The 12,842-nt window shown below is 49.2% G+C and overlaps 1 protein-coding gene across 1 annotated transcript; it reads left to right on the forward strand.

Moving 5' to 3' along the window:
- The first annotated feature begins 809 nt into the window (after positions 1 to 809).
- Positions 810 to 12,571, forward strand: LOC115320121 (zinc finger protein squeeze). Its single transcript, XM_042290315.1, has 3 exons — positions 810 to 819; positions 928 to 1,031; positions 7,714 to 12,571. Exons 1-3 carry the CDS (start codon positions 810 to 812, stop codon positions 8,710 to 8,712), a joined length of 1,113 nt encoding a protein of 370 aa, XP_042146249.1. The 3' UTR covers positions 8,713 to 12,571.
- Positions 12,572 to 12,842: the final 271 nt, after the last annotated feature.

Below are 12,842 nucleotides of genomic sequence, written 5' to 3' on the forward strand. Positions count from 1 at the left end.
AGTTTGGTCTGCCTACCTCTCGTCCCATAAGTCTGCCGAAATAAACACGTTAGTGACCGAAAGCATTGTTGTTGTTTCCTTACTTCGTGGAATCGCTCGAGCTGGTAAAATGCTCTTGTGACTCGAAACGCTTGGAGCGCAATTGGAACTTGTGATGTCAAGCTGCTGCTCGGTAAACCGAACTCCCCACTACTATCGGAGTCATCGTTCCGATGACTGCGATAACAGGGAGTTTTCGTAGACCGCGTTGCCCCCCTTCCGCTAAGCGTTCCGCAACGAAGTTGCTACTGCGCCTGCGCGCCGATAGCCTTAACTGTAAAGTTCCCGCTATCGTAGCGGGTTGCAGAGGGCCTTGCGGGACGGCGAAAACGATCTACGAAAACTCCCTAACAACAGCCGACATCCCGCCGACGCCTTTGCACACACATCCTATCGTTATGGGGGTATCGTTATCGGAAGTGTCAGAATGATCTACTAAAGCTCTCTGACGGCAAAGTAGCCATTTGAACGAAGCTAATGACCCAATGACTAGAAAGAAGCTACAGCACGGTGGGCTACAGCCATGACCGACGCCTTCCTTTCGTGTAAACACGCACGAGCAGTGTGCCCCACAGTAGCAGCCTACGCGACAACCGCGTTGAGCGTCGTCTGCTAGCGCGCGCCCCGCCGTTCGAGAGTTTACTCTCGTTCCCAGAGCGAGGGGGCGCTGTCGATTTTTTTTAATCCCTTCCCCTTTGTTCCTGGGAGAGGAGGGAGCGCCGTCGTCGACGTCAACGACGACGAGGGCGACGTTCGGCCCGAAAAAAAAAATGGCGAAGGGTGAAGAATCCGCGTTTGGTCGACAGATTTTTTTTTTTCACACCACCCCCGTGTGCGCCGCATTTCGTTTAGCGAAGTTGTGAAAGGCCTTCGAAAAGGAACGGTAAGGACAATGGCGACGACGAAGGCAAAGCGTGCACTGCCGCGGACGCTGGTGCGGCAGCAGGTCTCGACGCCGCGAATCGGCCAACACTTTCAGCCGGCTTGAGAAGGTGAGCGAATGAGCGGACGACGACGCCATTTTTTTTTTTCTCGTTTGGGCGAGGAGGTAGGAGAGGAACGCGACCAACTGCGCCACCCGCTGTTTCTGATCATGCGGGGTCAATCAACTCGTCACAGCGCTCGTTGGCTCTTTTCGATGTCAGAGCGGACCTTAGCGGAACTGTGCCGATCGCGCTACCGCGCCCCTTTCTCTGGGGTTCTGTCCGGCGAATATGACCTTCGAGTCCTTCGAGGAATGCAAACGCGAGCGCTCTGCCGCCTGACGTGCGCTAGCAATAATAACGGAATGCTTGGTATTCCGTCGTTTGGGTGGACTGAGATATGTCACCACCGATTTTTCGCCGTCAGATCCTTTATATCTTCGGGAACCAGCGCCTCTTGGTGGTCTAACGTGTCAAATCGTGTGCACCTGTTGTGTCGACAAGTGCGGGCGCAGCCAGACGTTGGGCTTGTGTGCTAGTTGTTCCGCGTATCTGGGCACAGTCGCTTGTCCTCACACAGATAATCGGTAGCAGGTCGATGCATCGTTCTTCTATCGACAATTGATGGTGTCCGCGCTCGAAAATGTGATTCGAACGACTGGCTCAGTTCTGACTGCGATATTAATATTCACTTAAAATGAACGTGTCCCATTTTTTTTTTTTTTTTGCCAATTTGGGGAGTAGAAAAAGCACTTGCAGAAATAAACCAAGGAACAGAGTGCAATGAAACTTCTTACTAAGGCGCCTTTACGTGGTGCATTTATCAGTCTCGAATTTCATAAATGTAAGTCTCTGGAGAAAAAAAAAATGCTAACCAAAGGAATTATGTTTTTCCTACGCGCGGGGAGGAAACCGGAAGCAATGCGCCAAGTTGACGCTTGAAAGGCTCTTGGAGATGAAAAACCTAAAGCAGACCCAGCAGATCCGAGTGTGTGTGTGAGCGCCAGCGTCCTGTGAGCGGCAGCGTCAACCAGGTGGTCCCTTTCTGTCTTCCTCCCTGGCCATACAACTAAGATTTTTGTTTGTTTTTTCGCTCTATTTTCCAGAAACATGTCGGTAAAAATTGAGCGTTATAAATGCACCACCAAGGACGCACTTGTGATAAAGTATCATTGCATTTCATTCATTGGCTTATTTGTAGGACTATTTTTTATATTTTTTTACACCCAATCAGCGCTCGCGAGTACCCTGTGGATACCCCATGTTTAATAATCCCTGACCTTTGTGAACTCAGCCGGCTGTGTCAATTTGGTTTAATAAATTAATATTTATTTAAAAATTAAATTTAATATTTTTAAATTTAAACTTAACTTTTAAACTTTGAATTTAATATTTTTTTTTAACAGAAATACTTCCCGCTAAGGGCCATCCCCGAATTTGATTTGTTTTTCGATTTTAATGCGAAGGGGGTTACCAGAAACAAGTGGTCTGGGGGCACATGTGGGGGGAATAGAGCTGTTTCGAAAAGTGCACTATTTAGTAGCTGCCTCTCCAATTATATGAGATTGCCGGTGTTTAGGCACATGCCCCGAGCATATATTAGACATAAGGGCCGCATCAGCATTTGGCGTGAACTCGGAAGGAGGCCTGGATCTGATCGCACGCGTCATGCGCAAGAGATAATCATTGCCAATATTGCTCGATAACATCTCACAAAGGGTCTATTGTAGGTTTATTCCTTCCATCCACTTGTATAGAACATTTTTGCCAGAAGTTTAATACTCTAATGCCTTATGGAACTGAATATTATTTCTTTTTCTATATCTAGGAGTTCATGTTTCTATACTATCGGGAAAATTACTTTGACAAAACCCTTTTTCAATACGTATTTTCTTGTCTTGAATTGTCAAATCGGTACAATAAAGAGAAAAATTAAAATAATTGGCTCCACTTGTGCAGGGCTTGTTTTTCTCCGAGGCATAATTTTGTGTATCACGAGGCTTGTGCCATGGGGAATAACCCCAAAAGTGTATGCTCCGTTATTGTGGGAACAATATAGTTATAGATAAGTACACCTTATCAAAATTGCTAATAATGAATGGACGAGAAGTGCAACTAATAGCTTTTGCTTTTTTGATCTACACAAGTTTCTTCCCCAGTAGAAAATAGATGGGGTAAAAATTTAATGTTACATGCAGACATATATCTTAGTTACACAGGTGCTCTTAACTACCATTGAGTCACCGACAGTTGACTCAATCACGATTAGCCGGAGTTAGACGGCGGCGCCAACTGTCATTGAGCCACTATTGACAGTTGAGTTCAACTGAGCTCCCCTACCCCAGTTCAACTGAACGGACTTCCCCAATGGAGATAAAATGGCGCCTGGCCACGGGACCGCTGCTGCCGACCATCATTTGCGAGGCACTTACTGTTTTGGAATGCAGTGGAAGGCGTCTAGAAAGAATCATAGCAGCAACATTCCGGGAAGGAATAGGTTTAGGAGTCCGAGCTGCCGCTAAAATGATCCCGGCTAGTCTGCAAGCCACCAAACGACTGAAGATGACGGAGGGACCAGCTGTATAAATGGACAAATAGTAATGGGTGCACCCATTGTGGCGGGCGGTAGCTTGAACCCACGTAGCGTAAAATATGTGCAACCTAGCCCTGAATCTGCTTTGGCACTCGTGTAAAAGCCACTAAAAAGTAACAAGGTATTGAACATATTTTACAATATGCTTATAATAAATAAAAGGTGTGTCTCCGAGTAAATTACTTTAACAATTAGACTGATCATGTGGCACAAGAACTTGTTTCGTTTCAGCTTCAACTGGGTTCTAGAGAGCCGTGTAGCACCATCTCGGTTCAGTTCAGTTCAATCACAGTTGGGGCCGAAAACTGTTGTAGACTTAAAGGGGCCCTGCAACAACTTTTTGACTGATTTTTAATTTGCACCGATCCTGAGCGCACTGAACGTAGTAACTTGATGAAACTTTTCTTTTCTCAAAATTCGCTTTATTTTAAAAGTTATAGGCAGATTAGAATTATAAAAACAAGCAAAAAATAACCTCCTCCATGACGTCGTAGGTCCTGGCTTGAGTGGCCGTGAACTAGAGGAGGGATAGTGAGCTCATCAAGCGCTCATGGCTGCCGCACTCCATGTCGACGGCTCGAGAGGGCGCCACTAAAGCACGTGTTGGATAGGCTGTATGAAGCGAGCGGTCAGTGCGGCTCGCATTGCATTTGCTGCACGATTAACGACTAATTCGGCATAGCACTTCATTGGCCACAAACGACAGCAAACACGGGGTAAATATCAGTTCAGAACGGGAGCCACTTCGCGCTGCCATACCGCCAAATGGCAAAATCGTCAGCAAAGCCCGCGCCGAAAGCCTTCGGAACGCTCGGAACCGGTCGGATCCTCGAGCCGGTATACGACTGCAGCGCCGCCGCGTACATCCGGGACCTTTCTACGCACGCCGTTCGTTGGCGCCTCATCCCACTAGCCCTTTCTAGTATGCGCCGTTTTTTCCGCCGCTTGGTGGTGGGTATGTCGACGGGTCATTTCTTGTTTCCGTACTTTATAAACTGCATTTGTTTCTTTTCTGATCTAAAATACTAAACAAAAACTACTTTCATATATAATTGAAACGGTTCGCGACACTTATATTTTGTATCTCGACTAAAAAAAAAGATTTTAGCGGTTCTGACCAGTAGTAAGCCTAGGACCAAAGACGTCACATATCGCGCGCTTTCGCCAACGCGGGTCGCCCTCGTAGGTGGAGGAGATTTCTGCGTCGTCCGGTTAAAATATGACGCAGTGATATTTAGTTACTCTCTCCGTGCCCGCTGGCTTGCCCGAACCCCAAGAGACCTGGAAACCGCAAAAAAGGTAGACGCTTTAATATGATTGCAGGGCCCCTTTAACAACAGTTCAAATTGCCCGTGTAACTAGGGTATTAGAAGCTGAAAACTCAGAAAATTCAAACTTCCATGATAACACATAAAATTGGGATTCTCTGTAAAAGAAGGGGAGGCAGTTAAAGCCTTAAAAGGGCATATGACACGAAACGTAAATGGGCAGATTGTTCTTAAATGAAATGCCCATAGGCGACTTGCATATACACCGATTTTCGTGATTTCCAGAGCTCTAGTAATTGCAGTAATCAATTTACGAATGTTGGGCATTGCACCTGGTGACCAATCAGCACTGCTCAAGTAATGGTGAATTCCACTCGTAGATCTGGAGCGCTTTCCAAAATCCGCGAGGGAGGCAAAATTCCGCTCCGTGGGACCCGCTCCGTATCGACGAGGGGAAGATAAACTTGCATTTTTGGAGCGACCTCCCCAACACCCCTCCCCACCCCTTCTCCTTCCGCCGTTCAAAATGGCCGCTGCTCGAACTTGACTAGCCCACCAACACCTCAGCCGGCTGATCTTTCCGACGACCAGTGACGACTGTCACTGCTTAGCTGCAGAAGTAACACGCGACACAGGCCGGGCGGAATTATACGTACCACGGCGCCCATGTCACAAATAGCGAAGACGTCCGCATTCGGCACCGTCACATACCTTTCGGCCGCCTCGAAGCGGCGGGGCACGGACAGCGATTGCCAGCGGTGGAGTTCAGATTGCTAGTACGACTTTAATAAACACAGAGCTAACAAACCATCACTTGCACGGTCGTTGCCTAACCACTTCTTGTTTTATTTCACGGGAAAACGCCGATGGAATGCAGTGTAAAAAGGTAAACAATCACTGGCTGCAGAATGAATAGGCCTAACCTTGCGTCTGCCTCCGGCTTTTCTGTCGTTCTTTTTTTTCGTTCTTCCTCGGTGATCACAGATGTCAGCGCTTACGATTTGCCACGCTCCACATTCCCGGCTTTTTATCCCTGATCTACGCGAGGTAGAAGCGTTCGAGCCGTCACAGTCCAGAGTAAACAACCGACGCACCCGAACAGATCCAACTCCACGACCCGACCGTGGCCCGACCGGCCCGCCGATCTCTCCTACCTCGCCGCGCATGCGCACCGCCGATTTAGACGGAAATCACGTGGGCCGCTCTGTCAATTTCCGGAGAGATCTGTGAAATCCCACAGAGCAAGTTCGGCGGAGTTTGGGGCGCTCCGTGGAGCGGGCGCTGCCAGAGATCTACGAGCGGAAGATGACCAACTTGAGCCAGATCTGCGAGCGGAATATGCGCGCTCCAAATGGAGCGCTTTTGGAGCGCTCGAGATCTGCGAGCGAAATTCACCATTAGTCACACCGTGGTGCCCATAAACCACGTGATCATAATATTTAGTTGAATGTTCTCATTCTAAGCACCCCCATGCTCGTCCAAGCTTGCCTCACCACAATACAATCACACAATCTCATCCTTCTTGACTTTTCCAGCATATACTCTTGCTTTGGTCCACTTGCTCTTTGACCTTACACCCTGCAGGTACTTGCAAGATCGTTGTGAACGATGGCGAGTTTGTCTCTGATAATTGCATGGTCGTCGTCGTCGCTACAGCTGGTTGCAAGCAGGTTGAAATCAAACATACCAGCTTCCAACGTCTTTTCATAACATCACTCTCATCGCTGCTCTGCTGTGATTAGTGTCAAGGACTCCGATGAAGCGGGCGGTGCCGTAGATGTCAACATCCTGAAACCGCATGCTTGGATCGCAGAAGGAAAATGAGGAAGCTGAAGCGCGAGACGCTGAGAAAGCCAAGTCTGTGAGCGCATGCAAGGAGGGGATGCCGAGCGTTAGGCGAACAACGTCGCTGATCCAACAAACATGGCGGCATGTTCGAATGGGGTGGATCCGACGGCATATAAATCAATTTATCCACGAAACTATTGCACCATTTTCAAAACACATTTAGCGAATATATAGCAACATACAATGGATCCTAGAAGTGTAGTTGTTTCATATTTTATTTTTGGCATGTCCTAACCCCTTTAACAACTTTTGCCATACATCAACACTGTTAATTGGAATGCAGTTACTTATATTGCTCTTTTTTTTTTTATCAGTATCCTTCTCACTATCTTTCTCTGTATGAGCATAAAGGAAAATCATATGTAACTTAGCTTGTCTTTCCTAAATGGGCTTGTTAAAAGGGGTTTCGGAGCATCTCAATCCTATTTTTTTTTTAACTGCCTGCACAAAGCGAATTAGTTTTAACTTTCTCTATGACTGGACACAAGTCGAGCTCCGTTTTTGACAATCTAGCTGATCTTATCACGAATTGAATACCATAGGTGCCATAAGTCGTGGCAGCTATGATATTCGGTATGGTCTTGTGTATGGTATACGGTGTACCGTCGTCGAGGCCGTAGTGAATGGTATCTGGTTATGTACCTTTTTTTTTAATTGTACATCAAGTATGAGAACCAAATGTCTGCCGATTCGACTCGCGACGCAACCCCGAAGTCTCTAATGCGACGTCAAATTACTGCGCGACGCAGTTTGCCTTCGCGAGTGCCTTGACTCCTTGTGCCTCATCATGAGCACGCCCCCTCTCCCCTCCGTGTTTTTGTGGCCCCACCCCTATGGCCCGCTCGGACAGGCAACCGCCAAGGACGACGCTTCTGGCGCGATGCTGTAGTGGAAGTGATCTCTGCCTTGGCCCCAAACATGTCCCCTAAGGACGGGAGGGGGTCCCCGGGTGGCCAGCCACAAAAGCACGAGGGGGGAGGGGGCGCGCGCCAGGTGGATCTTTGGGAGGAGGGCTGATGTGGGTGCCCCCCTTGTGTTGCAGATGTTGGGCGCCAAGGCAGAGTTGCAGCTCCACTCGCAGAGCCACCTGCGGGAGGCGAAGCCGTACCGGTGCGGCCAGTGTAGCAAGGCGTTTGCCAACGCGTCGTACCTGTCCCAGCACGCCCGCATCCACCTGGGCATCAAGCCGTACCGGTGCGAGATGTGTGGGCGCAAGTTCACGCAGCTGTCGCACCTGCAGCAGCACGTGCGCACCCACACGGGGGACAAGCCGTACAAGTGCCACCACCCGGACTGCAGCAAGGCCTTCTCGCAGCTGTCCAACCTCCAGTCGCACTCCCGCTGCCACCAGGCGGACAAGCCCTTCAAGTGCAACTCGTGCTACAAGTGCTTTTCGGACGAGGGCTCCCTGCTCGAGCACATCCCGCGCCACCGCGACTCCAAGCACCTTAAGACGCACATCTGCCACCTGTGCGGAAAGAGCTACACCCAGGAGACCTACCTCGTCAAGCACATGCACAAGCACGCCGACCGGGCCGCCGCCCTTACCGCCCGGGCGTCCCCACCAGAGGCCTCGGAGGCGGCTTTCTGGCAGCAGAAGGCCCCAGAGGGGCTGGACGAAGGGGACCACTCCCCACCAGACTGCCAGCTGCAGGCTGGGGCGGGCTGCGACTCGAGGTTGCAACACCTGGCCATACGGGGCTCTCTGGCCGACGACCCCTACGGACCGGACTCCCCCACGGCGGGTGTGAACGCGGCGACGACGACGGCGGCGGCCAAGGGGGCGACCTCAGCCTTCACCCCGATTCAGTCAAGTAACCAGGGGTCCAATGCGGGGCGCGGGGGCACGGCCTACTTCCAGTACGACCCCTTCCCGGCGGCGGCCAAGCAGCCCCAGCAAGCGCAGGAGCAGAAGGGCTCCTCCTTCCCCAGCCAGCTCATCTCTCTGCACCAGATCAGGAGCTTCGCCTCAATGCCCAGTATGGCGGCGGACCAACACCACCCCATTACGCTCGGCGGCAAGGACGCCAGCAAGCAGTAGCGCAGACCGGACCCTCGTGTGCCGTCACGCCCGGCGTCAAACGTCGGGGGTCTCCCTCTCCCCCCTCGTCGTCCTTGTGTGCGGTTGTCTGTCTTCAAAAGGCATCTTCCCTCCCCCGCCCTCTCCATCTCTGGTCTGGAACCTACGTGCGTGTCTTGGCGTCGTGCTCGTCCGGCTGACTCGGGGCCATGCTGCGGCCCCGACGGATGTGAGAGACGCCACTTCCCTCGATGCCACGGTGCCGGGGACATTTGGCCACAGACAGTGTGGAACGGGGGAAATGGGTGCTAGGCATAGAGGAAAAAGGGATGGCTTTAGGGCAAGACCGGTATTCTTGGCCATACTGATCTGTACATGGTGCCGAATTGAATATGGGAAAGTATGGAAACTGGTCATCCGAACAAGTATAGCCTTTTTTATTTAAGTAATGGTAACCAAAACAATCGTCCATTCGCCCATTGGGTTTATCCTTCCCATAAAGAACCGTTCACCTGAGCATTCTTTTTTGTTCAGAATACTCGGGTTTTGGCAAGCGAAGCAAGCCCCTATAGCTACAAATCCACCCCTTTTGGAAAAATGTGTAATCATATTGGCATCAAGTTTTTAATTTTTCTTTTACCAGTGCATATTTCTGTTTTCCACCGTCTTGCCTGGCAACCCTTTTACTTTCTGTGACCACAGGTAGCACCGTGTCCTTCGCTACATCCCTTTGGGCTGCAGCATGAGTTTTGGTCCAGTTGGCCATGGTTGTGTTGGAGGCGAGGCGTAGTGTTGTTCGACTTGTGTTCATTTGGGTCAGTGGGTCGCACGGGGTGTGCCTTGAGGTTGTTGTCGACAGTCCGGGGTCCCGCGGTTCAGACAGATCTGCTCAGCGCTGTCCCTTTCTGGTTTTCCCCTCCTCTTCAGGCCTTGTCGTTGAGTTGCTCTCTGCTCTATCTTTGTTACCAGGCCCGCTCATCTGACAGTGTTGATGTCATCTGGCCACCCCAGGGGCAACCACCAAGATGCATCTGTTTCGCACTGCTCCCATTTTATTTCATTATGAGATCAACTTGTTTCAATGCTGGTGGTGTGTCAGAGGCATTCAATTCCCATTTTCGGAAGTTTAAATTGTTTTAAAATGTGTGTTTGAATCAAGAGCAAAGGTTCACACGTAATAAAACGGCGAATAGAACAGAAGAAGAAAGAGCTCTTTCTTCACTTGCTGTGTTGGTCATTTTGACTTAAAGGTAAAGCAACGAATAGAGCACTAAACAGACTAAATTTACACCGATGTTCACGAATAGATTGGGTTCAGATGAATGGTAATGAAGGCAGGATGCTTTCAAGCTTCTCCCTTTGAGCGAGTGAATGAACAAGGACGATGCAAATTTAGTGGTGCTCTTGGGGTTGTCGGAACAGTGATGGGCTATTCTTCGTGTCTGTCTTGACAGTGGTGCAATCGTCCGTAGTTGCCTTCTTCCTCTCCTCTCTGGGTGCAATGGTGCCAGCCTCTGGCCTTGCGCTTGTGCCTTGCAAGGTTGTTTGCCCCCGGGCTAACTATACCCAGCACTGATCCATTGGCGGCAATCGCGTGGAGTAGCGGCACAGAATTCGCTCAGCAGTGGCATGAACGTCTCGAAGGGTGTCGACCATTTGGGGAAAATCCTGGAATTGATGGAAACTTGGCCATAAAGTGACCATACTGGTCACCGTTTGGTAACTTCTGTACAGTTGTGGTAATTGCATGGAGCTGTTGTAAAAGGTTCCGGCTTGCTAGAAATCTCACCAGGAAAAAATATGTCCTGGATGCCCCGGCTTAATTTGGACATTTCACGAGAAACGGCAAGAAAAGAACTGTAAAATTGGAGGACTGTACGGTTTTCACAATGGCAGACACACTGCTCTTGGTCTTGGTAGGGTTACAAATTTCGTGCCTTTCAGAAGGAGCTGTGCCTAAGCGTCTCTTGAATGAGCGCCGAGGCAGAAGCAAAGCTGATGACACCGACTCAGTAGACAAGTCATTTTGAAGAAAATGATTCTGCCCAGTACTGGAGCCTAGATCAGGACACTTGGATCTTTGAATGCTCGAGTAACCTGAGGTTGGCACCCCGTCTTCACATATTGATGTCTTTCCTGTGCCATTTTCCTTCTCCCCCTCTTATGCCCTGTTGGCAGCACCTGTTTGTTCGTCTCTGTAGCCCCCTGGGTGAAGTGTGTTTGTGAGTGGATAGGTGTGCTTGCTTTCTTTCTTTTTTTTTTTTTTTTTTTTGTTATTATTTCTGGGTATTGGCAACACGTCCCTGGTGATGTTCGAGATGCTATAAAGAGGTCTTTTCTCAAGCGAGGCGGAATCGGTCGTACCTGCTGTCACGACTGTGGCAAATGGACAATAGAAAAATTTGTTTTTGTCTATTTGCACGGAAAAAAGAAAAAAAGATGCGCTGCAATGATTGCCGCTATTTTGTGAATGCTGCAGCGTCTCTGGACGAGTGCGTTGGACGCTGTTCTTCCATTGTGCCATGCAGAAGTTTAGGGGAAGTTGGTCGAAGGCGGTCTCTTCGAAGTGCTTTAGTGCTCGCAAGAATGGCGGCCGAATGGGGATTGTGAATTTGGTTTTTAAATGGCTCCGGGTGACTTCCCAAGAACGAGGGGCATGCTTGGACGTAGGAAGTTCACTTTTGGAGCTAGGACACCACCAGTTTTGCGCCATTTTATTTCTTTTTATTTGTTTGTGAGGTTTTTAGTGTGTTATCCATCGAGGCAAGTAAAAAGCATTCGTTGTTCGTCTTATGTTTTTCGCATTTGTTTTAACTTGTGCATGTTTTATGTTGACTTTGGTGACCACCGACCCGACGCCACGACAGTGTTTGCTTTTGGGTTAGGTTTCCAGTTTCAAAACATTGAGGCACCGCTGCGTGTACGGCCTTTAACGCGAATTTTCTTAAATGGCGTTTTAAAGGGATACTGGACCGAAATTTGGATTTCGCAAAATAAGGCCGCAGAAGGGTTGAACGGGATGCTACGAACTCCAAAACATCACTCGTACATCGATATCTGAAACGAATGGCCATATTTTTGGAAAAGGAGGGCGCGATCAAGTGAGGACTCTGACGTCACGATCCCCCTGGAACACTTAAGAAGGAGGGGAGTGGCATCGCATCTCTCCTCCTCTCTTCGGTTGACCAGCTCGACGAGACGAAGCGAGGAGGAGAGGGAATGAGTCGTGACGTCACATGTCTCGTCGGCCGTTAGAGACACACCGTGGTTAGAGATATGGTTGTATGAGTGGTGTTTTGAAGTTCTGCAGGGTCCCGCCTATCGCTCCAGCCCTGTTTTGCGAGCTCGAAATTTCGGTTCAGTATTCTTTTAATGCAGACATTTCTTTCCGCATCTTAAATTTTGTCATCAATTAAAAAAAAACATTTGAAGATCTTTTAAATATTTTTTTAATGTTTTCTCAGGGAAAATCTGGCTTTACGTATATGGTTCAGATTGGCGAACCGACGTTTTATTTGTGTTTGTTTTTTTAGCGACTCATGATTCATCTGGGCTAGCGCGCTTAGTTTTGCTGCTGTTTGCTCCCTGTGGAACTTCGTGAAAGCAGCATCGCGGCCCCTGTAAATTGACATAAGACGAACAGGCACCATCATTTCCGAGTTTGTTGGTGGTGTTGTTTCTTACCGTTCCAGCAGAGTCAAGCTGGTCTTCACCGTATAGAAAAAGCCATCTCTCACTTTTCACGTGTTGCGACTGTGTGTGTGCGTGTGTGTGTGAGCGCGCGCGTGCTTGACGTGGAGACTGGCGTGGGGGTCATGGAATGATTGTGTTCCCACTCATACTTTCGTTTCTTTGTCGAAATAAAAATTTCTGACGCACCGACACTTTATTTTGTTTTGCTTACCTTCGATCCTGGAAAAGTTTTACCTTTGATTGCCCTAACTCCTTGGGAGGCCCAATGTCCTTCCGTTCGGAGTGACGATATTCTTTGTAGTACCCGATGCGGACAGCACGTGGCAAATACGAATTGTCGGGAGAAAACAAATTCCGCCGTAGCACAGTAACCGCCAGGAGCTCGTGTCGGGAAGCGGGCCTTTACGTGCTCCAGAGCACAAAAAGGAAAAGAAGCGTTCTGAACAAAATGGTCAGGT

The sequence above is a fragment of the Ixodes scapularis genome, unplaced genomic scaffold (assembly GCF_016920785.2).
Source record: "Ixodes scapularis isolate PalLabHiFi unplaced genomic scaffold, ASM1692078v2 PGA_scaffold1__304_contigs__length_218370807, whole genome shotgun sequence".
Lineage (NCBI taxonomy): Eukaryota > Metazoa > Arthropoda > Arachnida > Ixodida > Ixodidae > Ixodes > Ixodes scapularis.